Source organism: Aspergillus ochraceoroseus (assembly GCF_002846915.1).
Source record: "Aspergillus ochraceoroseus IBT 24754 chromosome Unknown P175scaffold_4, whole genome shotgun sequence".
In the NCBI taxonomy this organism is placed as follows: Eukaryota; Fungi; Ascomycota; class Eurotiomycetes; order Eurotiales; family Aspergillaceae; genus Aspergillus; species Aspergillus ochraceoroseus.
Genome location: NW_024468479.1, coordinates 142,628 through 166,149, shown reverse-complemented (window position 1 = coordinate 166,149; position 23,522 = coordinate 142,628). Strand labels below are relative to the sequence as shown.

Sequence of the window (23,522 nt, the reverse complement as noted above, 5' to 3'; positions counted from 1 at the left end):
CACCAAATCTGCACAGTACATACGCTGTACAGTAACTGGGCGCGTACTGAGACGGCCACTCCAGAGTCTCTCAATTTTTCTGCCTGTCCCGTCATGTCCGTGTTGTGGCATGGGCACTCCGGACAGAACTCAAGAGTCTTACTGGGCTCATAATTCACTCACCTTCAACCAGTCCAAAGGCGTCTGTTGGCTCTGGAGAGGTCATGGGATTATCTGGAAGCTAGAGAATTAAGTATAGTTATTCAGAATACCTGCCTATCCCCCCCTCCTTGTCAACGCCTGATTGCATGCCGTCCGGACCAACAAAAGAGTCCTACAACATACATACACATTAGGGACTTTGTGCAGAGCGACGCCAAAGATGCATGAATGCAGATCAGAAAAGAAAAGATCCAACGGAGACAGGCTGCTTCTCGTCGCTCTTATTTATTTCTGTTGTTTCCTCGCCCTGTAACACCCGAGTATCGACATGATTATTACCAGTGTAGCCAGCCCTTTTTTTTTTTTTCCCCTCTCCTTCTTTCTTTCAACTCCGATTCCTCTTCCAGAAAGTCTGGAGATAACCATCGACGAGGCTTAGTCCAATGGTTGATCGTAGCAAGGATCTCACACAGTAACCCACCAGCCGGACTCCTTTACGTATGGACGAATAGAAGCTCTGAAGTGGCATCTGTTCGGGTTCCCAGCCCATTTAGCTCGCCCCACGGCGTTCAACCCCTCCAGAATTACCAGCTGAACTTGAATTTTTTTTTTTTTTGTTTTTCCTCCTGTTAACTATAGTGTCTCTCTCCTTCTCGTCGATTTCCTCTGTTGGACGAGATCATGTGAGTCGTACTCAACCTTCCTTCTCATAGATTTCAGATCTGGTCTAGGGAAGTAGATTAGGGTAGGCCGTGACTGGAAACGCACGAGGGAATTTTCCCAGACATACCGCTCGATTACACGAAAATACCGAAGCCGGAGGAACCTCGTACAAGGTCAGACGCATCTGCAAATCTGGATGGAGATTGAGACCTTTTTTGTGCTCGGAATTGCAGCTGGTCAGTGCTGTGCAGTGAGCGTACCATAGACTTCTATCTCTATCGGACGGAGTAAGTTTCTAGAGACTGCATATTCCTATTCTGTTCGAGGTTGAAGTTGAACCGTGGTACCATCAGTAGTGCTTCTTGGGCGCTTAGGTTTAACCCCCTTGAAGACAGAGAGATCTACTCCGTACCTCGGTAATGAACTTGGATACGGTCAATATTACTACTAAAGTAAGTAGTAGTACGGAGTAACCTGGACTGATTCCAGCTGAATTATTAGCTCCACAGTGGTGGCAACTTGGATGATCTTCACATTTGGAGGGCTGTATACTCCAATCTCTCGGACCGTCCGTCATACGAAAGGAGGATAGGGCACGATGACCTTCCGTATATAACCCTAAACTGCAGTGTACAGATATCGGGGTTCCTATCCTTTCAATTTGGGGGGCTTAGCAGCTTACTTTGGTAACTATGCATGGATGACAGAAGTCTACATATAGAATACTTCGGGTTTGCTTCATGATTTACCTCTAGTATCATTATCCCTCCCAGAACCCTAGGTAGGCGCTCTGGTTAGTATGTAATAGGGATGTATGGCCCTGTATAGTAGACCTGGGAGGATAGACATCTCTCTCATCCTACATTAGTGCGCCCTACTCCACCTACCGCCCGAGGACAATTCTGGACACCTGCATACTACTAACGCTGAAGCCAGAAGAGATGCAGAGACTCTGAACAGCTGAGATCGGACGGCGAATCCGGACAGAAGTTGGTCTGGTCTTGTTCCATACGATCGGGGCTCCACGTCCGTCTGCAAGAAAAACAGAGACACCGGAATATAGAAGAAGAATATGACTATTATAAGAACTACTTCCGATCTCTAGTTGTTATCTAAGGGAAGTGTGACAGAGAGGTTGGATGTAATTCAATCTACCAACAAGGGTTCTTCGGACGATTCCCAGAAGCCGAAGTCTAGGGATATTTCTTTTATTTCTTTTATTTACCTCCTTGATATATTTATATTTATATTTATATTTTCTTATTCTTATTCTTATTTGACCTGCGGGAAAAAGCCTTAACTCAAGTTGCGCGCCAATATTTACTGGAAATCCTCGTCGTTTTTTCATCCTCGTTCGCCCCTCTCTCTCTCTCTCTCTCTCTTCTTCTTTTCCCCTCTTCCTCCATCTTGGTATATTTCTTCTTCTTCTCTCTTTTACGGTCCTAAAAGGCCTTCTTTCCTTCTTTATATATTTTCCCCTTTCTTTCCTTATTCCATTCTTATTAACGAGTCACTGTTTTCCTTCTTCTTCTTCTTCTTCTTCTTCCACCACTAGGTTGCACGTTCGCCCACACGCTAATTATCACTACCCAACACCCACACTCAGCATCGTGGACCTAACTATCTGTCTCGTCTATCTGAGGATATCCTGTGGAAATTACCAGATATAATCAAAGAAAGAAAGAAAGAAAAAAAAAAAAATTCGCTGTGGGCGAACGCTGCCTTGATGATTGGTTTATGCTCTCTTTTCCCTCGTTAACCAGCTCTTGCGTTTCCACTCCTTATTTTGGGTATACCTTCGCGCAAGAATCACAATGCCAACTATCTTGTTGCCTTCTTCGGCAGCTGCTTTTGCGCCACGCTCCCCGCCAAACGTGGTCTTGAATACTAGGATCGAACCATGGCTCACCGCAACCTTGAAGCGAGTTAACCGGGTAAAGCGACCCTTGAACAATGTGACCCAACATACAAGATGCCTCACAGAGACGCTATCATCACCAAACGCCATCTGGACCCTCTGCTCGATGATGTTCCCCAAGGCTCCGGAGTCGGAGCTCAGGAAGGATGAGAATCCTTTGGTGGAAGCCCTCTTCAATTACCAGATGATTCATATGGAAGCATACGTGGTGCATGTTGACATGGTCTCTCAGAATGAGATCGCCTTTAAACTAACTCCCGAGACGATCGAGGCCCTGGTGGAGTACCATAAGGACATTTACTCCGTTGACACCGCCGCTAGTACCTGGGACTGGGCGGAGAAGGACAACCAGCTCAAGAAGTTGCAAGAGGAGTTTGTCCAGGCAGCCAATAAGTTTGTATACCGGACCAGCGCCCAAGCCCTGGAAGGCTTGGAGGAAGATGGTGCCGGGGAACTGCTTGGCGGGAGAAGTGATGATGCAAAGTCGGCGATCTCCGCCCTTTTCGTCCCTTTACTTCCGCCGCCACCTCGTGTGGTGGATGTCCTCCGGTCGACGCCTCTACTTCCTAGCTCTACCGCGCCCGAAACATGGTGGCAAGAACCGATGCAACACCCGGTATCGATGGATTCTTGGAAAGTCCTCCCATCAAGCCCAGCACCAACCAGCACCGCCGACAACAACCCAAACATGTGGGCGGGTTTGCACGCCCTGCCCGAAATGCAACTGGCTTCCTCAACCCCGACCTACACTCAAACCTATACCACCTCGCCGTACAACACCATACAGTACTATAGCGCAGCGGCGACTTCGGCAGCCCTGGCAGCTCTTCCACTTCCGAGTATGCTGGTGCAACCTTGCAGCACCGCGGCGAATATGGCAGGATTTGGGTGGGGGGATCGATACCAAGATTTCGCGCTGTCATACGGTACAACGATGTAATACGTCCATGGCACTAGACACTTGATGTTGACGGTCTCCCTGACTTCGCATGTCTTTGGATTAGATCCCAGGGCCCGTATCGACAGAACTATCAGCGCTCATCACCACTCCCCGGGTCCGAAAATGTACACCCACGAGATCGACAAGGGCCAGTTCCCCCCGGATACAGACATCAGACTAATTGGCATCAGTGACGGCGTTATACCCTTGATTTGATTTGCGAAAACCCATGATACTCCACTTCGTCCTTGCATTTGCGAACCCAAAAACACATAATCTCGTCTCCTTGCGACCCCTTTTTTCGTCCTCTTGTTGTGCTAGCCTTTTTTTTTTTTTTTTAGCGTTTTGAGTGTGTATGTGCATGTTTTTTTTCATGTTTGTTCATTTTCATTTGCATCAAGAATTAGCGGCGGGACGGCTATTTGTTGTCTTTTGGGGTGTCCCATTTTTCAATCCCGCATTATATGTCATGAAGACCGGTTAGCCTCGCGGCTTGGGATATGATTTGGATGAGGAATGTTCACCACACTCTTTTGGTTTTTTTTTTTTTCCGTCTCCATGGGTTGGCAGGTAAGTAGACAATGGTAGCTGGTCTGGATCCAGCTTCGTTCGCCTTCCTGTTCAACGTCCTGCCTTCTGGTACAGGTGACCAGACTGGTAATCCGCGAAAGCGGATTAGGAAGGATGTCATGGTGCTGCAACTCATACCATCTGTGATGGTGATGAATGCAGATTTACAACGGATGAACCTATGTGGGATGGATTTCTACAGGTGTGCTGGTCCTATCGATCTCAACAGTCTGTCCGTGGCAGGCTCTGGGCAAGGTTTAAAGGTATCCCAATACTAGTCAGTGACTTAGGGTGTCTTGACGTCGTGAAACCAACACATTCTTGCTTTCCGCCCACACTAGGTCGTCCGTTGCCCGGTAGGTTCATCTCCTACCGTCCAGGCTGGGTTTTATTGATACCTGGACGGGCCCGATCGCTGTACCCTCACTGGTGAGGCTATGGGCGACGGGAATCAGATGCTGGAGGCTGGTCCTGACCCTTCGTTCTTTTGCGCTCTTGGATAATTTGTATGCAGCTTCAGCTTGTATTTAGTTTGGAGTCTATAATTTAAACAAATACATAAAACAGATTGAGTACATGACATGAGAAAAGTCTAAGATTATTAATATCAGGGTCATAAAAAGTAATCATCAACAAGTAACTAACTTTAGGGCAACGGAAGCTGACGGCCGGAACAACACTACTACGGTGACGTCAGGTACTTTGCGCGATAACTTTGTCTTTCCACCTTCTTCCTTATTCAGCATTTAAAATCTTCTTCTTCTTCTTCTTCTTCTTCTTCTTGTTCTTCTTTCAATTTAGGAATTTCCTATGGTTTATAGGGAGCTGAAATCGCTGTCCTACTGCCTGAATTAAGCGAAAAGAGAAAAGCTCCTCCAGCATACCCCATCTACCTGAACCCCTATGGCAGCGCTGCACGAGGCCCTGAAATACCTCACCAGGACATCATGGGACTCGGTGCCCACAGCCCCCGATGAACTCCGGATCTACATCAACGAGATCTCAACCCAAGCCCGGCTCATCATTGAGTCCGTCCCCGAGCCTCCGGCCCTCGACGAATCCGCGCACCACGAACTCAATCACACGCATGCAGGGGGCTCATCCTCGCATATCAAGCCCTCGTCCGCGCGTTTCGGAACAGCAGACGAACCCACCCTCGCCTTGCAGCGCGAATGGGGCAAAGCAATCAAAATCGCCGGCGCAAGGGATAACCCGCTTTCGATCCCGGTGTACAAACTCCCCGGGATAGATGGCAACGGGCATTGGTTTGGACGGCGCAGCGTCCATGAAGGGCTGCCGTTTGACGTGTGGAAGTCGAAACTAGAGAGTGAGATGATGGAGACGCTGAGGATGAATCAAGAAAGGGTTCAAGAGGGGAAGGCGCCCGATCAGTCGGTCAGGGGGATTGGCGCCGAGAGATTGGTGGAGGAGATTGTGGTTTACGATGATCCCGATAAGGATAATGCGGCCAAGAAGGTGGTGGTGGTGCTGGGAAGGGTGTTTGTGTTTCATGTCTCGGCGCAGTTTCCGAGACCTACCGCGCCGAGAGATTTCGCGACCATGATTATCAACTGGGATGATTTGCATTCGCACTCCCCGGCTGAGAGCAAGCATGGCAAGAACCGAGGGAGGAACTGGATGATGGTCTCAAGACCGTGTCAGCATCCCGATGTCCCGTCAAATCATGGGTATATTCGGGGCGAATATGAGTCTGTCGAGTTTATTCGGGAGATTGTGGTGGAGGGCCAGGATTCTGGGTTGTCGCAAAACTCGTCTTTGAATAATGGGGTTGATGTCGCCTGGGATCGTGAGGCCGACAAGTACAACCCCGTTGAGTGGATTATGGTAACCAGAAGTGATCCGGGCGGCAACATTCCTCGATGGATGGTTGAGAAAGGCACCCCGAGAAGCATCTGCACGGACGCAGTCAAATTCCTGGACTGGGCATGCCAGGGAATGCGCCCACCGCAGCGTCAGACAAAACACGCGCGAAAGTCGACCGACAAATCCGAGAGCAGCCAACCCACTACGATCGAAGGAGAGTCGGAGGAGGATGACAGCGATACAGATTTTACGGAACCTGAGCACGAAGAACACCACGGGCTTATCGCCAGTTTCGCGTATCTGATAAACGCCGGTATTGAACGCTATGCACCCCCGTCTGTGCTTGATTATATGCCTTATCACTTGCGCCATTTGTCACAGAACAATCCAGATGGCATAGGTGACGATCTGGACGAATCCCATCAAACCCCAAGAAGTATTCCACAGAAGGAACCAACCAGCGGGGAGAAAGAAGCACAGGACGATGACGAGACACGGTCTCAAGCCTCGACTGTTTCCGACACCAACACCCCAGAGGCAAAACTAGACATCTCCCCCGCAGAGATGATCCAAAGAAACAAGAGCGGGAAACTCTCCTCGCACGAAAAGCAGCTCGCCAAACTAGCGCAGCAAAAACGCAGCGTGGAGGCCCAACTCGAACTTGTCCGAACGGATATCCAATCTCTGCGTCTGCGACCATCGGAGGAAGAGGCCAAGCGAGATAAAGCGGCAGCTCTCGCTGCGATTGATAACCCCAGCGCCGGCCATTCAAACCGTAGTTCGGCTAGCAGCGTCAACCGACTTGGATCCGAGGATCGACAATCCTCGAGTACCAGCGGTCATCGTCATCGTGCGGAAACACCCACGCGGGAGAGTGCGAAGATGAATAAGGTAGCGTCAGGGCTATTCCACGAAGAATCGAAACTACTTCGACAGCTCAGCAAGATCGAGCACCAGCAACTTAAAGAGGCCGCGAAGGTGGAGGCACAGCAGCGCAAGGACGCGGAGAGACAGGAGAAGGCGCGCTCGCGCAGCGAAGCAGAGTGTTTGCGTACAGAGGTGGAGAGTTTGAAGAAAGAGTGCGAAAAGCTCAAGGGTGAGAGGCGCAAGTGGCTAGATTTGATTGGATCCTTGCAGACGGAAAATAGCAGGTTGAGGGAGACGATTTGAGGAAACGAAGTGATCTCGTTAGGGAATTTGGGTTGTGTATTCGACGACTGTATGACATTTGATGACTTATGAAACTGATCTTGATCTGGGAACTTGAGATGTAAAAATAGTTGAATTATGGATCATTCAATAAAAGTACAATCCGTCCCTGGTGTATTCATCCCAACGACCAAAGAACGATAAGCAATTCGTACGCATCAGGGAGTTCAGTCCACACACAGCAGGGATAGAGCTCGATCCTTGATTGCAATGCCTCGTGGTGATCCTAAGCAGTGGCTGGCCTGCAACCACATGGAGCATGTGCGCCTGGGCGCATTCACTCTCCGCCATCTGGGCAATTATCCAACATGATCCTCATCTAACGAATATCATAACCGGAGGACCCGAGGGAAACGCGAGGCTATCCATCCATCCATCCATCCATCCATTCATGAATCAATCAATCAATCAATCATGCATCCCAGGAAACGCAAATCACTCCTGCGTCTACTCAAGTCAGTCACATATCTAACCTAACCAAACCTAATATCCTCTCCAACTCCCTGGAAAAAAAAGAAGAAGAAGCAGGGCACGGGGAGGGTAAAAGACAGAACAAACCTCAGGCGGATTACCAGCCCCCCGAACCATCTTCTCCAACATCGCCGCACGGACTTTCTCCTTCGGCTCGCCCATCCCCACAGACATATACGACAGCATGGCCGGATGCCCGATATAGGATGCGTAGCTGTCCCGCACGATATTCGACACCCATTCGTATTTCGTGGTGTCGGCGTGTCCGGTTCCGACGTAGCGGGCTTGCATGGCCTCGAGGTTTTGGAGGGTGCGGAGTTTGTCGGCCATTGTTTCGTTTTTCTTCTTCTTTTTTTTTTCTTATCAGATTGTGGATATCTGGGTTCTTGGGGTAGTTGGGATGATCTAAAGCAGAGAATGTGATGGTGTGCTGTGCTGGTAATCCAGGGCCTGGGAATGATGAAAAGGAGTTGGTGGAGGAGAGCGAGAAAATGCACCGTCACGTGACTGGCCCGGTTGGTATAAAAGCGGTGCAATTTTTATAATTTCAACAACTAACTACAACGAGCTCCTGCTACAGGGTAGTAACTGTCTGTAAAGAGGCTATAAAGGGGAATGGGGAATGAGGAGAAAGATCCCTTGCCCGGTCGAATAGCGTCTCTGGTTCATGCGCATTTCGATGCCCTGCCGAAGCGCAGTAAGCCGATTCTACGTGATGATGGAACGAGAGAGTGGATTCCCATGACGGGGATTGTGGTTGTCAAGGGTTTGTCTTCTCTTCTTCTCTTCTTCTCTTCTTCTCTTCTTTTTTCAGGTTGATTGTTTATAATTTGGGGGTGCTTGCTAACAATATCATCAGGAGAGAATACACCATGTGAGGAACTAACTTGTATAGCAGTCACGTAAGTCACTTTCCTTTCGCCTCTAGGCTATATATATATATAAAAAAAAAATAAATAAACACTAAAAGAGATTCAGAACCGGTGCCAAATGCCTCTCTGCAAGTCAAATCCCCAGCTGTAAAGGGCTAGTACTGCATGACTGGCACGCGGAAATCCTAGCCCTGCGTGCATTTAATTTCTGGCTTCTGTCTGAATGCCACAGTGTCCTTGCACATGAGATCCATTCATCCAAGGCTCCAGAAGAAGAAGAAGAAGAACAGAAACAGGAAATGAAGCAGAACTGCTTATCTCCATTTATTCGTTGCCGCCGAAAAAGTACCAGGAAACCCCATCTCCCGCCATTCGAGCTCCACCCTGATATCGCTATTTACATGTACTGCACCTGTGCTCCTTGCGGTGATGCAAGCATGGAACTCTGCATGGCAGCGCAAGAGGATCCCACACCTTGGACTACATCATCTTCCTCAACTACCAATCCACACCCGAAATCTCACCCCCCAGACTCGTTAGACGGCCGCGCTCACTTTTCCAACCTCGGCATCGTCCGTCGAAAACCGTCGCGCGCGGACGCCCAAGCAACCAAGAGTAAATCGTGCTCGGATAAGCTTGCACTCCGCCAGGTGTCGTCGTTACTCGGCTACGAGGCTGGGTTGCTGGTTGCGCCGACCCGGAACGCTTATATATCGGGGTTGGTTCTTCCAGAGGAAGAGATTACTCGGGTTGGGTGTGAGAGGGCCTTTGGAGAGAGAGGGCGGATGAAAGATTTAGGGGGGAGGAGCTGGTCGTACTCGCGGTCAACTACGATGAGCGGGGGTACCAGGGCTGCAGGCGAGGAAGAGGAGGAGGAGGAGGAAGAGGAACAAAGCCGAAACCCCGGAAATGGAAATGGAAATGGAAAAGAATATCAATACGCATTCTATCCATTCCAAGTCCTTTCCATACCCAACGAAAAACTCAAATCGCTGTGGCCATTCCGAAACCCCAGATCAAATAACCAGGACGCTCTCAAAAAAACCAAACCGGGTACAATCTCAGCTGTATGGATCAGGGCCCCTACAACTCCCATCCCGGGCGATTCCAAGCTATCGTCTCTCGTAGCCGAGAACGGCTCGAAAACGTTACCCGTCCTTCGTGGCTCCAGGACGGGGTTGTTTGAGAATATCATCAACGGGGTGAAGCAGGGGTACAAGGCGTCCGGAGCGGGGCCGGGTGCGCGGGGTGCGTCAGCCCTCTCGAGGGCGAAGTTGTGGGGGTATTTCCAGGAGATCGTGTCGTTGTCGTTGGAATCTGATTCTCACGGGGAGAAGAAGAATGAATCTGCAGAAGAAGAGTTGGGGGCTCTTCGAGCTTTAGTGGAAGCACCGAGTTATCAAGAGTTCAAGAAGGAGCCTGCAGTTTCGCTAGAGTGTATTCGAGCCCGCAGCTGCGCTATACAGGATGCAAAGGAGGTTCTGGCTGGTTGGGTACCTAATATAGGAGATGAGAATTGGGGGTTAGAGGTTCTTGTTGACTCGAAGAAACGCAAGCGTTGAAGGAAACCAATAATTAGTATTATGATGAAGTATAACGCCTGCTGCCAATAGCGTCACACTATAATGTTCATGAAGGTAGTACATAATAAATACATATCCATCGCCAAATTCGTTCTGACACCAAGACCTTTTGTCCTTCCCGTCCTACCGTCTAATTCCTTGGGAAAATCCCTTAAAAAGAATATTAATAAATTCCTGGAATGATACGGCTGCGAACCAGGGAAGTATAACGATCCCAGTCCTTTCCATACTTCTTTTTGCACTTTTCCTCGTCGCGCTGCTCACGGTGGATGAGCAGGACGCCGAAATAGATCAGGAAAAAGTAGGTGAAAATCATCCCCCAGCCACGCGTCTCCGGGAGCTGCACAGCCTGCTTCTGAAGCTCGCCGGTAGATGGGCTCACCGACTCAATAATAGCATACCCGGCGATACCAGTAGGCAAGGAGTACGACCACGACATGAGCCAGTCACCAAAGTAGTTGATGTGACGGGCATATCCCCACCAGCCGGAGGTCATGAGCTTGGACCCAGTGGCGGTCTGGATATACTTGATGTGCGCGACCCGAGGATCGTTAGGGTTGGTGCGGAAACGGTCCTTCTGGTTGTTGGCGCCGCGGAAGATCATGTAGCCAGCGGCCGTCACAGCCAGGACCAGCGCGATGCCGCGCAGACCCAGCTCATGGGGGAACACGGCAAGATATCGGGTCTGGAAGTTGTAGATGAATGGGACCCAAACCATATCACCAAAGGAAAGCATGTAGCCAAACCCATCCATAATCACATCCATGGTTGTCATAATCGCGGGTTCCATGTAGAGACCGTCGAGCACGTAGAAGGCTTGGAATGCGGTCGAGAGGACGATAGAGTCCGTGATGTAGCCGTACGTCTTGTACTGATGGGCCATGTTGGACAAATTCAAGATAATCCATCCGAGCAAACCAGGTCGCAGCTCACACCACACCTTGATGTCTATTGTGCGAGACTCTTCACTAACGAACGGAATCGGGAGGCTGATTCGAGGATTCAACTCGCGTCCGATGAAGAAGTCGTAAAGCACATTGCCGCTATAGCCACCGGGTGCTAGTTGTCGCAGCTGCGGGTTGGGCTGGCCAGGGGCGGGGACGGAGAAGCTGTTCGCATAAACAAAAATAGCAATCGTCGAGGCGATGATCAAGTTCGCAGTAATCACCTGCAGGTAGTTATCCCAAAGGAATGTCCAGACCACGAAGTCTGCACCGTGGAAGTAGGTGCCGACCGCCAGGCCAGACAGGATCAAAGCAGCAGTGGAGAATGCTGTCGGACCAGTCAGCAATACGACGCGATCCTCACCAGCAGCAATTAATTACCGTTGAATTTGTACCGAAGCTTTCCTCCACAGGCCAATTCAGTGCCGTCCGCTACCTGGCCGGGCAGGACCACATAGAGCACCAAACTCAGCAAATAATAGCTCAGTACCCAGAGAGTCACCTCCGTGTCATAGAAAGCACGAATCCCGCCCTCTGGCCAGGCAACTTCTTCCTTCAATCGATCAAGAGTAAGGGTAGACGGGTGCAACAACGAGGGCGCAGGACAGCCGGTGACATCGTTGCACAGGAAAGTAAAGGCGTAAATAAGGACAGGGAGGCCAAAGACGATGCCAAATGCCCCAATTCTGTGTTAGAAAACCCACACACCATCAGTGAAAACAGACCAGAAGAGCGCAGGAGGGGGGTAAGCATAACAATAACGTACGGGCCACAGAATTCATAACCACGCTTCTCAGGAACGGGCTGGATTGGGGGGGCGGATTGGGAGGCTTTTCTCACAGCCATATCCAGGAGACGGTCAGAGATGCAGGAGAGTAGAAATTGAGAGAGACAGATCAATTGGAGATCATTAATCAAATCTCCCCCTTGGTCAAAAGTAATTGGGAGTGCGCCAGGTATTTATCTCCTGGTGCAGCAACGTCTGAGACCGGATGAACAGAAGCCGTGCGAATCCAGACAAGAAGTTTCTCCGCACCAACAACTCTTAGTGCTTTTCTTTAACGTCGATCTTCTGAACTTCCATCATTCCTTGAATCCTCTCAATCGGATTTAGATTCTCTTCTCTTGGTTCAGGAGTGTCCCTCTTTTATTTCCTATCTCCTGTCATTCTTTTCTTCCTTCCTCCGCTCCTGGTTTCTTACTTCCCATTCCATCCGGTCGCAGGCTCCTCCTCGCGCAGACTTCATACCCGCGATGAAGTCGCTCTCGTCCTCCCTCCTAGCTTACCTCCCCCTCCTCCTCGCCTCCTTCTCCGGTTCTGCCGCTTCGGATTCCTCCGGCTCCAAGGATGACCTCTCTCCGTGTGCAGCGCGCTCCCCAACAACAGGACTCTACTACGACCTCAGCACCCTGACCGTTCCCGCACCCTCCGGCGAGGGCCAGAAATCCCGTCAGGATTCGCAACCCGAGAGCTGGCATGTGAAAGGGCATGATTATAACGCCAACTTTACTCTGAACATCTGCGCGCCTGTCGTGGAGAAGCTGAAGGATGTGGTCGGAGTAGAGGAGAAGAAGTGGCAGAATATCAGCGCATACTATACGAAGGAGGGCAAGGTCTACTCAATTGGGTATGTCCTTTACGTTGAGACTCTTAACTACTACCCACGGGGTACGAACTGACCCATCCAGACAACAAGCCTCAGACCCGTTCTTCCGCGGTCGTAAACTGGTGATGAACTACACAGATGGCTCTCCCTGCTCGAGCGACGCCAAGGAGCCACGGACCAAGGCGACAATGATGTCCTTCTTGTGCGACCGCGACGTATCGGCTTCCCAGCCAACAATCTCTTTTGTCGGCACTATGGACCAGTGCACCTATTTCTTTGAAATCCGTAGCGCGGCCGCATGTGGCGGTTTTGCCCACGGTCCTGCTGGGCAGGGCCTCTCTCCTGCCGGCATATTCGGCGTGATGTTAGTGCACATCCTCTTTGAAACGAATCAGAGGCTAACAGTATTACCTATAGTGCTCTAATCGCCGTCGCAGCCTATCTAGTCGGTGGCTGCGCCTATCAACGCACCGTCATGCACCAGCGCGGCTGGAGGCAATGCCCTAACTACAGCCTGTGGGCAGGAATGATTGACTTTGTGAAAGTAAGTATCCTGGCGTTAATACCATTCCGACGATCCCGATCTCGCTGGCGCCGTGACTTTCCCCCACGAAGGGACTTGAGCAACGCAAAGTTACCAACTTCGAGGATGGATTGAACTTGCTTGCCTAGAACATGGAAAGAATATCGAGGGAGCAGTAGTCTTGGCGCCTTTTTTTTTTTTTTTTTACTTCTTTCTTTCCACGCTCTCTTTTTATGGATTGTACAAATTATGCATTCCCCAAGCGGATCATGGGGATTCGTTCTTTTGGTTATCAAAACAGTGTCATCCAGCGCAGTAGTCGCGTCGGAGGCTTTGGATATTTGCAATTCATATGAAAGAAAAAGAAAAAAAAAAAAAAAAAAAAAAACCCTGGCCACATCCTGTCTATCCCATATATTTCCCATTTTGAATTTTCCTGCCTTGTCGTTTGATACTTCATATATCTTTGCATCAAGCCCCAGCTAACGGTCTTCCTCCCCCTCCCCTCCTTTTTGATTGGGAACCAACACAGGATATGATTGTCATCCTCTTTTCTTCCCTCGCCCGTTTACTCCGGTTCAACCGATCCCCCAGACTCGAGCACACGCGTGGGGGCAGCCGAGACGGTTTCATCGGCGGGGGGCGACAGGGGTCTGGGGGCGATGTGGACGCGGAAAACCGGCTGATAGACCAGTTGGATGAGGAATGGGATGATTGATGGATGGATGATGGATGATGGATGATGGATGATGGATTTGTTCTTTGCATTTTCGAAATTGTGTCTCGGTTTGATATAGAGCGTTTTGTTTATGTACTATATAGGTTAGGTAACTTGATATACGATCATGGATGGATATGGAATGGATATGGAAATGATGCACGAATACCAGATAGTTTTACCCAAGTTTCGCATATGGACGTGTTTCATTCAGGAGACGCAAGGAGGTCCTATTAGATGTACTACTAGTATTGATTACTTCTCCAGGCTATACCCCGGTATACTAGAATGTAACTACGGAGTATAAATAGTATAAATAGCATGTACCCATCTAAACCTACCAAGGCAACTGATTCACTGATGAAGCATTTTCGGAACCGAAAACACATCAAGAAGCATCATTGGTCTAGTGGTAGAATTCATCGTTGCCATCGATGAGGCCCGCGTTCGATTCGCGGATGATGCATTGAAAAGATGATTTCTTTTTTTTTTCCTAGCCGTCTCTAGCTTTGGACAGTGACCTTTTTCTTTTCTTCTTTTTATCCTCTCTATTGTTATTATCGTTACTACTGCTGTGAATTAGTTATGTAGGTATAAGCATAGACATATTGAGTATTGACGTGTTGTGTCATGGAGGTGTATGCATGAAGTAGTCGTGATGTAGATGCATAGTATATATAGTATTGTATGTATATCTCGATTCTGCGCTACCACTGGAATCCCTCTCGATGGAGCTACCACACGCCGTAAAAGACCACTGCATATATATTACACTGTCTACAGTCCATACCACACATACATACATCAAGATCAAGCACCTGTTATTTCCACAACTCCGTCCACAACTCCGTCCATTCTCCAACCCAATATAAAATATATGTACAACCCCAAAAGCTAAAAAAACAAACTCAAGTAATAAAAAGCCACACCATCCATCCGTCCGTCCGTCTACCCAATCAGCCAATCGTAGCTATCGATCGCTGAATGAAATCAAAATTGGTCACAAAAAAAAAATCTGGCAAGAGGTATGTACGGCAAGGTTACTGGCTCAGATGAGGTCCGCGGTTGACTCCTGCTATCCCGAGATCGTAGGCGCCCATGACCAAATTCCCGGGGTTGCTAAAAGCGGACAGGTCGGCGCCTGCATCGGGTTGGGAGGTAGGGTCGAGACTGGCGCCGGCGCCGATCGGGTCGAGGTTGAACGGGAGGAACCACGCGCTGGGTTGGTAGTACTCGCCTGCGCCGGACGGGGCGTTGGGGTCCAGTTGCCCGGTGAAGATGGAGCCGTCTGGAAGGGGCACGATCTCTGCGCGGTCCATGGTTGGAAGAGCAGGAGGGCCATCGGGATTACCATAGGCGGCAGGAGGCGGGTGGAAGCCGGCAAAGGAGTCGTAGACGAATTGGCGGTCCAGTTGGGGAAGTTGGTCTGTTGCCGGGACGGCGAAATCGAACGGCGCGTGTCCGAATGTTGGCTGCCCGCGGTTTTGCATGAAGAGACCTGACTGGGGGAATCCTGTCCCGGATGTCCCTAGCATGCCGTGGGTAGTCTCGATATTGACATCGACGATCGGTTGCGAGGTGGGCGTGGGGGTTGTTTGCTCCATCCCAGGTGTGCTCTCGATCTTGCTGCCGGCCCTTGAATGCCATTGGCGGGGGGTGATGCTCGACTGGGGGGTCGGGGAAAGACCAGCAAAGAAATCCTCCACACTTTGGAGGTCGGGTTTCTGGCTCATGACTGCGTCATCATTGCTCGTCTTCTTGGGATGCGGGTCGGGATCTTCCCAGTGCAGTCTTGATACACCGTGGGGGTATTTGTCGAACCAGTCACCGTACTGGAACATGGGGGCAACATGGCCGTTCTGGGTCGCCATCGAACCCTTGATGGCAGCGTCCGCAAATTGGCGGTAGCGGTCTTTGGTACTTTCTACCATGTAATGGAACATGCCCCAATATTTCTTCATCTTGTTGAGATATCGATAAGTATGTCGGAGGTTCTCCTTGGATCGAGCCTCGAGCTGGGCGTTCTTGGAGAAAATCCCCCAAATGTGGACTGTGCTGGCGGAATAGGCGCAGTATCCCGCGAACGGAACGGTGAGCGGATATGGGGCTGCGTGGTCGATGAGCAGGGAGATATGATGGGCGGCCTCGACTGCGGCGCGTCCGGCGTTGCTGAGGAACGTGCGGGGCATATCGCGGGGAGGCCGCCCCCCTGGGGAGAGTGGGATGGCGAATTGGTTGAGAAAGAGGGTATTTTGGTGTATGATGATATGAAGAAAGAGGAACTGGTTGGCCACTCGATCCGCCGCGTGGACCTGCAGGTTTTCATATGTGAAGGCTAAATGACTGGGAAGCGCCACGGCAAAGTCGTCGATCTGCTTCTTGAGGGTGGAATACCCGGACTCAGGGGACCACAGGGGATGGCCGTCACGCCGCTTGCCTCCGAGATTGAGATAGTCGACGATGCGACCCCAGATCACGATGGCGCGGATGATGTAGGCCAACACGCCCATATTCGCCTTGGCATTGGACAGCTGACCGACATTATCGGGAACGGGATTGAGCACATTCCCCTCCAAGTCCTCTGTAGGCCCCGGGATTTCCATCTGGAAATGGGACTCCTTGATGGGAAGCTGGATGTGCAAAAATTTCTCGTTCCCGATCGGGGGACGTTGGCTGCCGGACGAGTTGTACCGATCCATGAGAAAACAGGCCCACATAGTGCGTCTCCGGATTTCTCGATCAGTAAAGCCGAGCAGCGTAGCACCGCCCTTGCTTGAGCTCAGGAGCGGATCGTAGTCGAGTTCCCGGTGGAGCTGCAGGGCGTACGCCATGCGCATGGCCTGCCCGCCAAAGGACCAACTCCGTCCGCCATGGCAGGTGCCAAACTCGTGCAGGCCCAGCAGCAAGAATACGGTCAAGATGGTAATGTTCGGTTCATCATGGCGACTCAAGGCGATGGCGGCCGCCGGGTTCGCCCAGTTTTCGCCGCGGAGGAACGGGGGGTCGGAATTCATTTGCGGGTGGGTTGAAAACCGCGCGGAGACGGCGCACACCGCGAGAATGAGCACGGGAGGCACGGTGCGAGCCTTGAGGCGGCGCATGAAACTCGGTTTGTGAAGGAGAGGGTACGACTGGCCATAGACGCAATCGAAAAACACCTCCGCAAGGTGTTCCTGGATCTCGAGCGACGGGAGGAACTCGGCACCCTCCGTCATCAGACTCGAGCTGTCGCCTGGTTTGCTTTCGCGGCGCATGGGAAAGGTATCCTGCGGTCCATTCCGGCTCCCCCGCGTCCAGTCGTCCATGTCGGCCGCAAACGCTTCATCGGCCGACCGCTTCTTCTGAGTCTTGGTGCCCTGTCCCGGCTGTGAGGGCCGCACCATTGACCGACCGATCGCGGCCATATCCCGAACTTCATCCTTGGGGATAGTTTTGATCACGCGGTCCTCCATGCGCTTCAATCGCTTATCCAGCATGGCCATGTAGTCCGTTCGGGGGGCAGCCTTGCGGGTGGTGACCTTGTATACACACGGAATTCGGGAGCGGGAGCAGTGCTTGCAGGCGGGCTTCTCGCCCGAGCATCGAATCTTCTTCCGTCGACAGGCGATACAGGCCAGCGGGAGACGTTTTCGCTCCTTCCCCGCCTTGGTCTTCATCTCGCTCCACGCCGGTTTGTTGTCCTTCTGGTCCGGGATCTGTGCGGAGGGGTCGTCTCTGGCCTCGTCGTGCGGCTGGTCGAGCAGGCCATCGTGGACCCCCGCCAAATCGCCGCCTGGTCGTGCGCTGCCGGGCTCGCGTGAGCTAGTGGGACTGTGGGAGTCGAGATCATCGGGGATATTGGGGTCGTCATGGCTGCTGGGGTTCAACGGCACTGAGGAGCTCGGCAAGGGGGATTCGTCGGAGTCGGGAGGGATCATGATGGGCGCAGGTACCCCGACGACGAGACTCGGATCATTGTTTTTGGGGGGGGGGGGGAGGGGAATCAAAGGTCAAAGGAGGTGGAGGAGAAGGAGGGAGAGAGAGGGGAAAAGAGAGAAGGGGAGATGGGAAGGAAGGTGGTGGGTAGAAAGAAGACGGGGGGAGAAGTAATGGGAGGAATTGTGATAATGAGGATGACAATGATGAAGATAATAGTGATGATGATGATATTGATATAGGATGAGAGATGAGATGAGATGAGATGAGATGAGATAGTTAGATGGTCTTGAATTCTTTCTTTTCTTCTTCGAGATGTTGAAGAGAGTCTGAGGTCTTGGCGCTTTTGAGAGGAATTAATAATAATCTTTCTTCATCTTCATCTTCTTCATCTTCATCTTCTTCATCTTCATCTTCTTCTTCCTTTTTTTCTTTTCTGCTTTTTCTAGTCTCTAGTTTATATTCAAAAGAATTCACAGAATACCTGACTCCTCCAGTTACTCACTTTAGTCCAAGCTGTTGGTTCATTCATGAAGAATCTCAACCTCCACCTTAGATGAATCTAGACCCTGAACAAAAATTGATATAACGCAGTGAAATGCGTCCTGATGGAGCAAGTGGGAACGTTTATTCCCGGAAAATTAGAGACAATATCGAAATCCAACAGATCATCATAATTCTCCGGATGCAGGACCACTGGGAGGTCATTTAAAGGGGATATTACAATCTTGGAAGAGCAATTATTATTCTAATTCTTTCTAGGTTAAGCCCAGGTAAGGTGCGTTACATGAAGATGGCATCCCTGGATGGATGTTTTCGAGAATGCATCCAGAGGGATCAAGGAGCGAATATTAGACATCATGGAATAGTTTCCAGTAAACATTATTAAAACCGTTGGATGATTAGAGCTTTTATGGTCGTAATCAAGTGAATAAATGTCCCAGTTGTTGCCCCAGACCCGTCAAAGCACGATAACGCCGTGGATATATATATATATAGATATAGATATATATATGAATATTGTGTGTTGTATGGAGGTTCAGTCGAATAATGAATGGCTCCTTCTGTTCTCGACCTGAATCGATCCTGCTCCGAGATACGCCTAGGACAGCCTGGGTCTGCCACGCTGGCGTGCTCCGGCATCACTCAGAGAAGATACAATTTCCTCCCCCAAGATGTGGAGATTGTAACCAGGAAAAATAAGCCAGAGTGCACTAGTGTCGGCGTGAGTCTATAGCCCTAAGTTAAGAATGGGGGGTGTTAACCTACTTAGGAATGATCCACAGGAAAGTCAGAGTCGTTGCATCGTTGTGTCCAATATTGGCGAAGTCGGAGAAAGCTTCATTGAGCCCTAATAGCTTATTGTTAGGTTTTTCTTTTCTTTTTTTTTGAGAATTTTCAGCTCGCTCGCTCACTCACAGTAAAGGGCCGTCTTCGACAAGGTCATCACCGAAGCACTAAACGCCACAAGCAGTGCAACAGCGCCAATTCGCCCTGCAACGACTTTGTCTCCAGTCAACATCCACATGAGCCCCTTTTGAGTGGTGCGGGATCCGCGACCGGAACCGGTTGCCGAGGTCCCATGTACGTACACCACCCAGAGGTAGTATAGATAGCTGGCGGTCTCCAGGAGATTCAGCACCGCCTGGGCAGCGGTAAAGCCATTGCGATCATTATATGCCGGCCAGCCGTAAATGTAGTCGACCGTTCCGTACAGCGCATAAGGAGACCAGATGGGGGAGTGCCATTTACCACCGGGCATGGAATGCGGCCGCAACAACACGTAGCCCGCATCCCAGATGACGAGTGGGAGCGAGACAACAAGCCATAGGATGATATGAGTTGCGGGAGTATGATTCCACTTCTTGGAGGGTCCATTTGTGCTGGGAGCAGGCGTGGAAGGGGTAGACGCTTTGGTAGCTCCGGGCGGAGGGAAGTCGCGGGGATGATGTCGTGTGGAAACCATGACAGGACAAGGGAGAGGATACAATAATAAGTATATGAGAAAAAGATATAGAGATGACTGAAATTATCCAAGGAGATGGATTTTTATAATAGAAGAAAAGGAGGAAGAAGAAGAAGAAGAGGTACAATATTCCAAATGAACGGACCGCGGCTATAAACCGCAAGTAGTGACGTGACTGTTGTCGGACTCCGTACGTACCCAGGCTATAACCAACATTCTCAAATTGAAGCCATTCGCAGATTTTAAGGTCAGAGTTCAATCAGTGGGGATTATTGTCTTACCTATAGATCATGGAGATTTCGTAGATCCTTCAGCTACTTCTCCCAGTCAGGGGCACCTTTCTCTTGTTTAGCATGTTGGTAGGATATCTACCTAATTAACTATCGCTAGACCCAGTAGTTACGGACCATAAAGGATAGGAGAACAAAGAATAAATACTCCTTCTGTAAAAAAGCTTGCGGAGCGAGTACACACTAATTAATAGGGCAAGTAACTCGTCATAATCTGCCTCGGAGTGACAATTTAATAAACTCATCATTTGACTCCATAATGGGGTTCCTTTAGATCGAGTTCCAAAGAATATTTAAAATAGTTCGTTGGAAATGAACCCGGCAAAATACGCTTCCGTTGAATCTTCACTTGTGTAGACCCGAAGTAGAGTGATAACTAGGGATCAAGTCGTTAGCGAGCAGTTCGCAACCTACTTTTACATTGATCTGGTAAAAATGTTGCAAATGATACCTCATTCATATTCTTAGATCAAATGCGCTGATAAGATATATCAACTTCAAAGGAGGAAAGCTTTGCAAGAAGTTGAATTTGTTCCTTATATCCACATAGAACCATAGTACCACATGCATCCTGAAAGTACTCCTGGATATATTCCTAAGTACGAATTAAGCACTTACCAACTACCTGCCTACTAGTTAAAGAGAACATACCTTAATATTAGGGTCTGTATTTTGCAGAAATTTAAGACCATTAATATCCTGTCCCTTAGGATAACAGAGTAATCTTTGCTTTTGAATAATAGCTGCAATCCGGTCTTTATTACAAAAGCTTGCATGGATTTAAAGCTTTCAAGCTGGGGGTTTCGAAGAAATTGAGCTAGAATAAGCACTTAACAAGCATTTACTAAGTACCTAACCAGTGCTAGATAAGTAAGTACTTACCTGTTGTAAGGCTTGGATCTCGGATCTGTTGAATTAGATTCTTAATTCCTTGGAGAATCCGTTCTGGTGCCTTGCTTGGTGGTGGTGGTGGGTGTTTATGAACTCCATGGGATGTAAATATAGCATATGGACACTGTTCTATATTAACAGGAACCAACGCATTGAAAATAACTTTGCATGTAGTATGTATTAGTCGACCAGAACCCTGGGGATGATCCCGATCTTTAAACTAGTCAGTAGCGAGTTAAGAAGCAGTTAGTTACATACTGACTGAGGACTGACCACAATATTTTCGTCGGGATGACCGCATTCTTCAACTGGTGGTAAAACCTAATAGCTCCGTGATGATGTTTAGTTAGAATTTCATTAAATTGATTAACACAACCAATATAAGGAGGACATTGCCCATGAATATTCTATAAGTAGTTAGTAATTACTTTTAAACTAGATATTAAGTAGATTAAACAGACCATTTGGCTATATCTCTTAAAAATTGGTTTGCATGTAGGAAGTTGATCCATACAGGCATGACCCCTTTTAAAAAAGTTAACTTTTGATCGATAATAACTATGCAGTTAGTAAGTACGTAGTTAGTTAACTAATTATATAGAAACTATTTAGCAAGTTGTCACGGCGTGCACTAGGTGCACTGGTGTCAAGGCAATGATTGCTAGGTATATAAGGTGGGATTCGGGCAGATCAGACATCAGGTCTGATCATAGTGACCTTTTTGGTCCAATGGTTTAGACATGTTGCCCGAATCGCATGCTCTTACAAATACCTAAAACCACTTGGTAAATACTGGATAACATACCTCCATCACTGGGTTACTAGTAGTAGTATCTTCCGGGTCTAGCTCAACAATATCATTTAGTGGTTCAGGATCCATAATAGGTTATAAACCACTTAATAACCGCTTAATATCTGCGTGATAACTAGGCAATCGTTGAAATCAATGATAGATGTAGGGAGAATAATAGAAATTGAATTTCAGTAGAAATTACATTGTATTTAAAACCTCGCGTGACCCGAGACTGCTTATTAATGGCCTGGACAGTCACGTGCAGGGAACATGGGTCGCGTCGAGTCCTGGAGAATCTCCCTAGAATCTCCCTAGCTGGCCAAAACGACCTGGTTCCACGGCGCAACGAAAAGGAAAAGACAGCCCATGCGGGCCGTAATTCTTCCAATCAGCACCGAGACTTTCTTATATTATTTAATATTTAATTAATCCCCAAAGGGCTTAGTGTGGATGGTAGGAACGTGCCTTGATTTTGGTGGCGTTTTAGCCTGCTTCGGATTCAGCAGAAGAAGAACTTGACACCAAACCAGTTCATGAATGAAATGGACCCCGCTCTCGAGCAAAAGGTACGTGATCGATGCTGGCTTGTGAAATATCTACCCCGGCTGTTCATGTCTGATCGTGCTCTTCTTGTTCTTAGCGACTCGATAGACTCGCTCGGGTGCGAGAGAACCAGCGCAAATGCCGGGCTCGACGACAAGACCATATCCGGGATCTGGAGGAGAAGGTGGTGGCTCTCCAGCGAGACGCTCACCGGAAGGATGTAGAACACCGGCTGTCGATCCAGAGAATAGAGGCCGAAAACAAAAAGCTGCGGTATCTTTTGTCGTGCCTGGGACTCCCCGCCGACGCGCTAGAGACGTATTTGCAAGCAGGCGATGACCCCATGATGGCGCAGAAAGTCGCGATTCCGGCACTTCAACGTCCACCGGCCAAGTCTCAGCCACGCTGCCAGGACGCCAGAGGTGCCCCATGCTCGGCGACCCGAGATTGTCCCCCCGTTACTCCTTCCTTGGAAACCCCGGTGCCTCGCGTCCCATGCACCGACGATAAGAAGGTGACGAATGGCGAAAAGAGTTGTACGGGGGACGACGAAGAACCTCGGGAACCTAAAATCCTGCCACTGTGCGCCTGCCCTTCTGGCGACGGAGAAGAATCTGTCCCGGCTAGCGACGAGGTCCTCGACACGACTCTCTGTGCGATTGCAGAAACTCTGATCCATCAATACAACACACATGGTGTCGATATCTCGGAAATCCAGCAGAAGCTTCGTGCTGGATTTTCCAGGGGCATTGCATCGGAAGGGTGCAGAGTACAGAATCATCTATTATTCCAGGTTCTGGATGAAATTAGTGGGGACTGATATCGATATCTTAGTATCGGTGCTATTCTGATGTGTGCCGGTCACTGTTGCGACCACCCCATCTTTGCCTTTTGGGCAATCCGTTTCACTACCGACGAGCAGTTTCAGCGAGAACCCGGCGACCATGGCCACTCCCAAGGGTATTCCGAGAAATACCATTTTGCAGAATGGAATTGATGGCGACCAGAATTGCGCAGGATTCACTCACTGTCAACAAGGACCTTGCATGAAATCCACTCAACGCCCCGGCGGGACATGTTTCCACCAGGTGACTTTGGTTGGTTGTAGCGGTAGGAAAGCTCTCTGTTCATGATAGATAGG

General features: G+C 49.5%; 10 protein-coding genes and 1 non-coding gene across 11 annotated transcripts; 7 read left to right on the top strand and 4 right to left on the bottom strand.

The window, feature by feature from the left end:
• Positions 1-2,618: 2,618 nt before the first annotated feature.
• P175DRAFT_0437654 (uncharacterized protein) lies at positions 2,619-3,662 on the top strand (the record flags this gene model as incomplete). The annotated part of the gene is made up of 1 exon (XM_040893861.1): positions 2,619-3,662. The coding sequence occupies one exon, from the start codon at positions 2,619-2,621 to the stop codon at positions 3,660-3,662; it is 1,044 nt and encodes a 347-aa protein (XP_040751894.1).
• A 581-nt stretch (positions 3,663-4,243) lies between these two features.
• On the top strand, positions 4,244-4,823 carry P175DRAFT_0557190 (uncharacterized protein; the record flags this gene model as incomplete). The annotated part of the gene is made up of 2 exons (XM_040900754.1): positions 4,244-4,495; positions 4,574-4,823. 2 exons carry the CDS (start codon positions 4,244-4,246, stop codon positions 4,625-4,627), a joined length of 306 nt encoding a protein of 101 aa, XP_040751893.1. The 3' UTR covers positions 4,628-4,823.
• Positions 4,824-5,135: 312 nt separating this feature from the next.
• P175DRAFT_0436602 (uncharacterized protein) lies at positions 5,136-7,226 on the top strand (the record flags this gene model as incomplete). The annotated part of the gene is made up of 1 exon (XM_040893813.1): positions 5,136-7,226. The coding sequence occupies one exon, from the start codon at positions 5,136-5,138 to the stop codon at positions 7,224-7,226; it is 2,091 nt and encodes a 696-aa protein (XP_040751892.1).
• A 62-nt stretch (positions 7,227-7,288) lies between these two features.
• Positions 7,289-8,185, bottom strand: P175DRAFT_0501115 (splicing factor 3B subunit 5 family protein). The gene is made up of 2 exons (XM_040897097.1): positions 7,824-8,185; positions 7,289-7,712 (listed from the first exon to the last, which is right to left on the bottom strand). The coding sequence occupies exons 1-2, from the start codon at positions 8,064-8,066 to the stop codon at positions 7,701-7,703; spliced, it is 255 nt and encodes an 84-aa protein (XP_040751891.1). The 5' UTR covers positions 8,067-8,185; the 3' UTR covers positions 7,289-7,700.
• A 166-nt stretch (positions 8,186-8,351) lies between these two features.
• Positions 8,352-10,170, top strand: P175DRAFT_0478356 (tRNA-specific adenosine deaminase; the record flags this gene model as incomplete). Its single annotated transcript, XM_040895360.1, has 4 exons — positions 8,352-8,502; positions 8,596-8,638; positions 8,715-9,422; positions 9,504-10,170. 4 exons carry the CDS (start codon positions 8,352-8,354, stop codon positions 10,168-10,170), a joined length of 1,569 nt encoding a protein of 522 aa, XP_040751890.1.
• A 184-nt stretch (positions 10,171-10,354) lies between these two features.
• On the bottom strand, positions 10,355-12,104 carry erg24B (c-14 sterol reductase; the record flags this gene model as incomplete). Its single annotated transcript, XM_040900753.1, has 3 exons — positions 11,902-12,104; positions 11,517-11,821; positions 10,355-11,463 (listed from the first exon to the last, which is right to left on the bottom strand). Exons 1-3 carry the CDS (start codon positions 11,979-11,981, stop codon positions 10,355-10,357), a joined length of 1,494 nt encoding a protein of 497 aa, XP_040751889.1. The 5' UTR covers positions 11,982-12,104.
• An 83-nt stretch (positions 12,105-12,187) lies between these two features.
• P175DRAFT_0457815 (putative vacuolar sorting receptor (Mrl1)) lies at positions 12,188-14,212 on the top strand. The gene is made up of 4 exons (XM_040894660.1): positions 12,188-12,763; positions 12,825-13,106; positions 13,160-13,286; positions 13,798-14,212. Exons 1-4 carry the CDS (start codon positions 12,390-12,392, stop codon positions 13,981-13,983), a joined length of 969 nt encoding a protein of 322 aa, XP_040751888.1. The 5' UTR covers positions 12,188-12,389; the 3' UTR covers positions 13,984-14,212.
• A 166-nt stretch (positions 14,213-14,378) lies between these two features.
• Positions 14,379-14,449, top strand: P175DRAFT_0t76. The gene has a single exon. It is a non-coding gene; the product is annotated as a tRNA-Gly (tRNA).
• A 214-nt stretch (positions 14,450-14,663) lies between these two features.
• Positions 14,664-17,917, bottom strand: P175DRAFT_0501111 (putative C6 transcription factor). Its single transcript, XM_040897096.1, has one exon. It carries the CDS (start codon positions 17,898-17,900, stop codon positions 15,024-15,026), a length of 2,877 nt encoding a protein of 958 aa, XP_040751887.1. The 5' UTR covers positions 17,901-17,917; the 3' UTR covers positions 14,664-15,023.
• Positions 17,918-19,000: 1,083 nt separating this feature from the next.
• On the bottom strand, positions 19,001-19,864 carry P175DRAFT_0438307 (uncharacterized protein; the record flags this gene model as incomplete). Its single annotated transcript, XM_040893906.1, has 3 exons — positions 19,001-19,112; positions 19,168-19,249; positions 19,318-19,864. The coding sequence occupies 3 exons, from the start codon at positions 19,862-19,864 to the stop codon at positions 19,001-19,003; spliced, it is 741 nt and encodes a 246-aa protein (XP_040751886.1).
• Positions 19,865-22,160: 2,296 nt separating this feature from the next.
• P175DRAFT_0478344 (bZIP transcription factor) lies at positions 22,161-23,201 on the top strand (the record flags this gene model as incomplete). The annotated part of the gene is made up of 2 exons (XM_040895359.1): positions 22,161-22,404; positions 22,479-23,201. Exons 1-2 carry the CDS (start codon positions 22,372-22,374, stop codon positions 23,199-23,201), a joined length of 756 nt encoding a protein of 251 aa, XP_040751885.1. The 5' UTR covers positions 22,161-22,371.
• Positions 23,202-23,522: the final 321 nt, after the last annotated feature.

Bases quoted from the DNA above. Each gene is read 5' to 3' on its own strand.
- P175DRAFT_0501115 (XM_040897097.1), bottom strand. From the start codon at position 8,066: ATGGCCGACAAACTCCGCACCCTCCAAAACCTCGAGGCCATGCAAGCC.
- P175DRAFT_0457815 (XM_040894660.1), top strand. From the start codon at position 12,390: ATGAAGTCGCTCTCGTCCTCCCTCCTAGCTTACCTCCCCCTCCTCCTC. The intron at 12,764-12,824 runs GTATGTCCTTTA...TGACCCATCCAG, and splicing joins GGCAAGGTCTACTCAATTGG to ACAACAAGCCTCAGACCCGT. The intron at 13,287-13,797 runs GTAAGTATCCTG...GAACCAACACAG, and splicing joins GAATGATTGACTTTGTGAAA to GATATGATTGTCATCCTCTT.
- P175DRAFT_0501111 (XM_040897096.1), bottom strand. From the start codon at position 17,900: ATGATCCCTCCCGACTCCGACGAATCCCCCTTGCCGAGCTCCTCAGTG.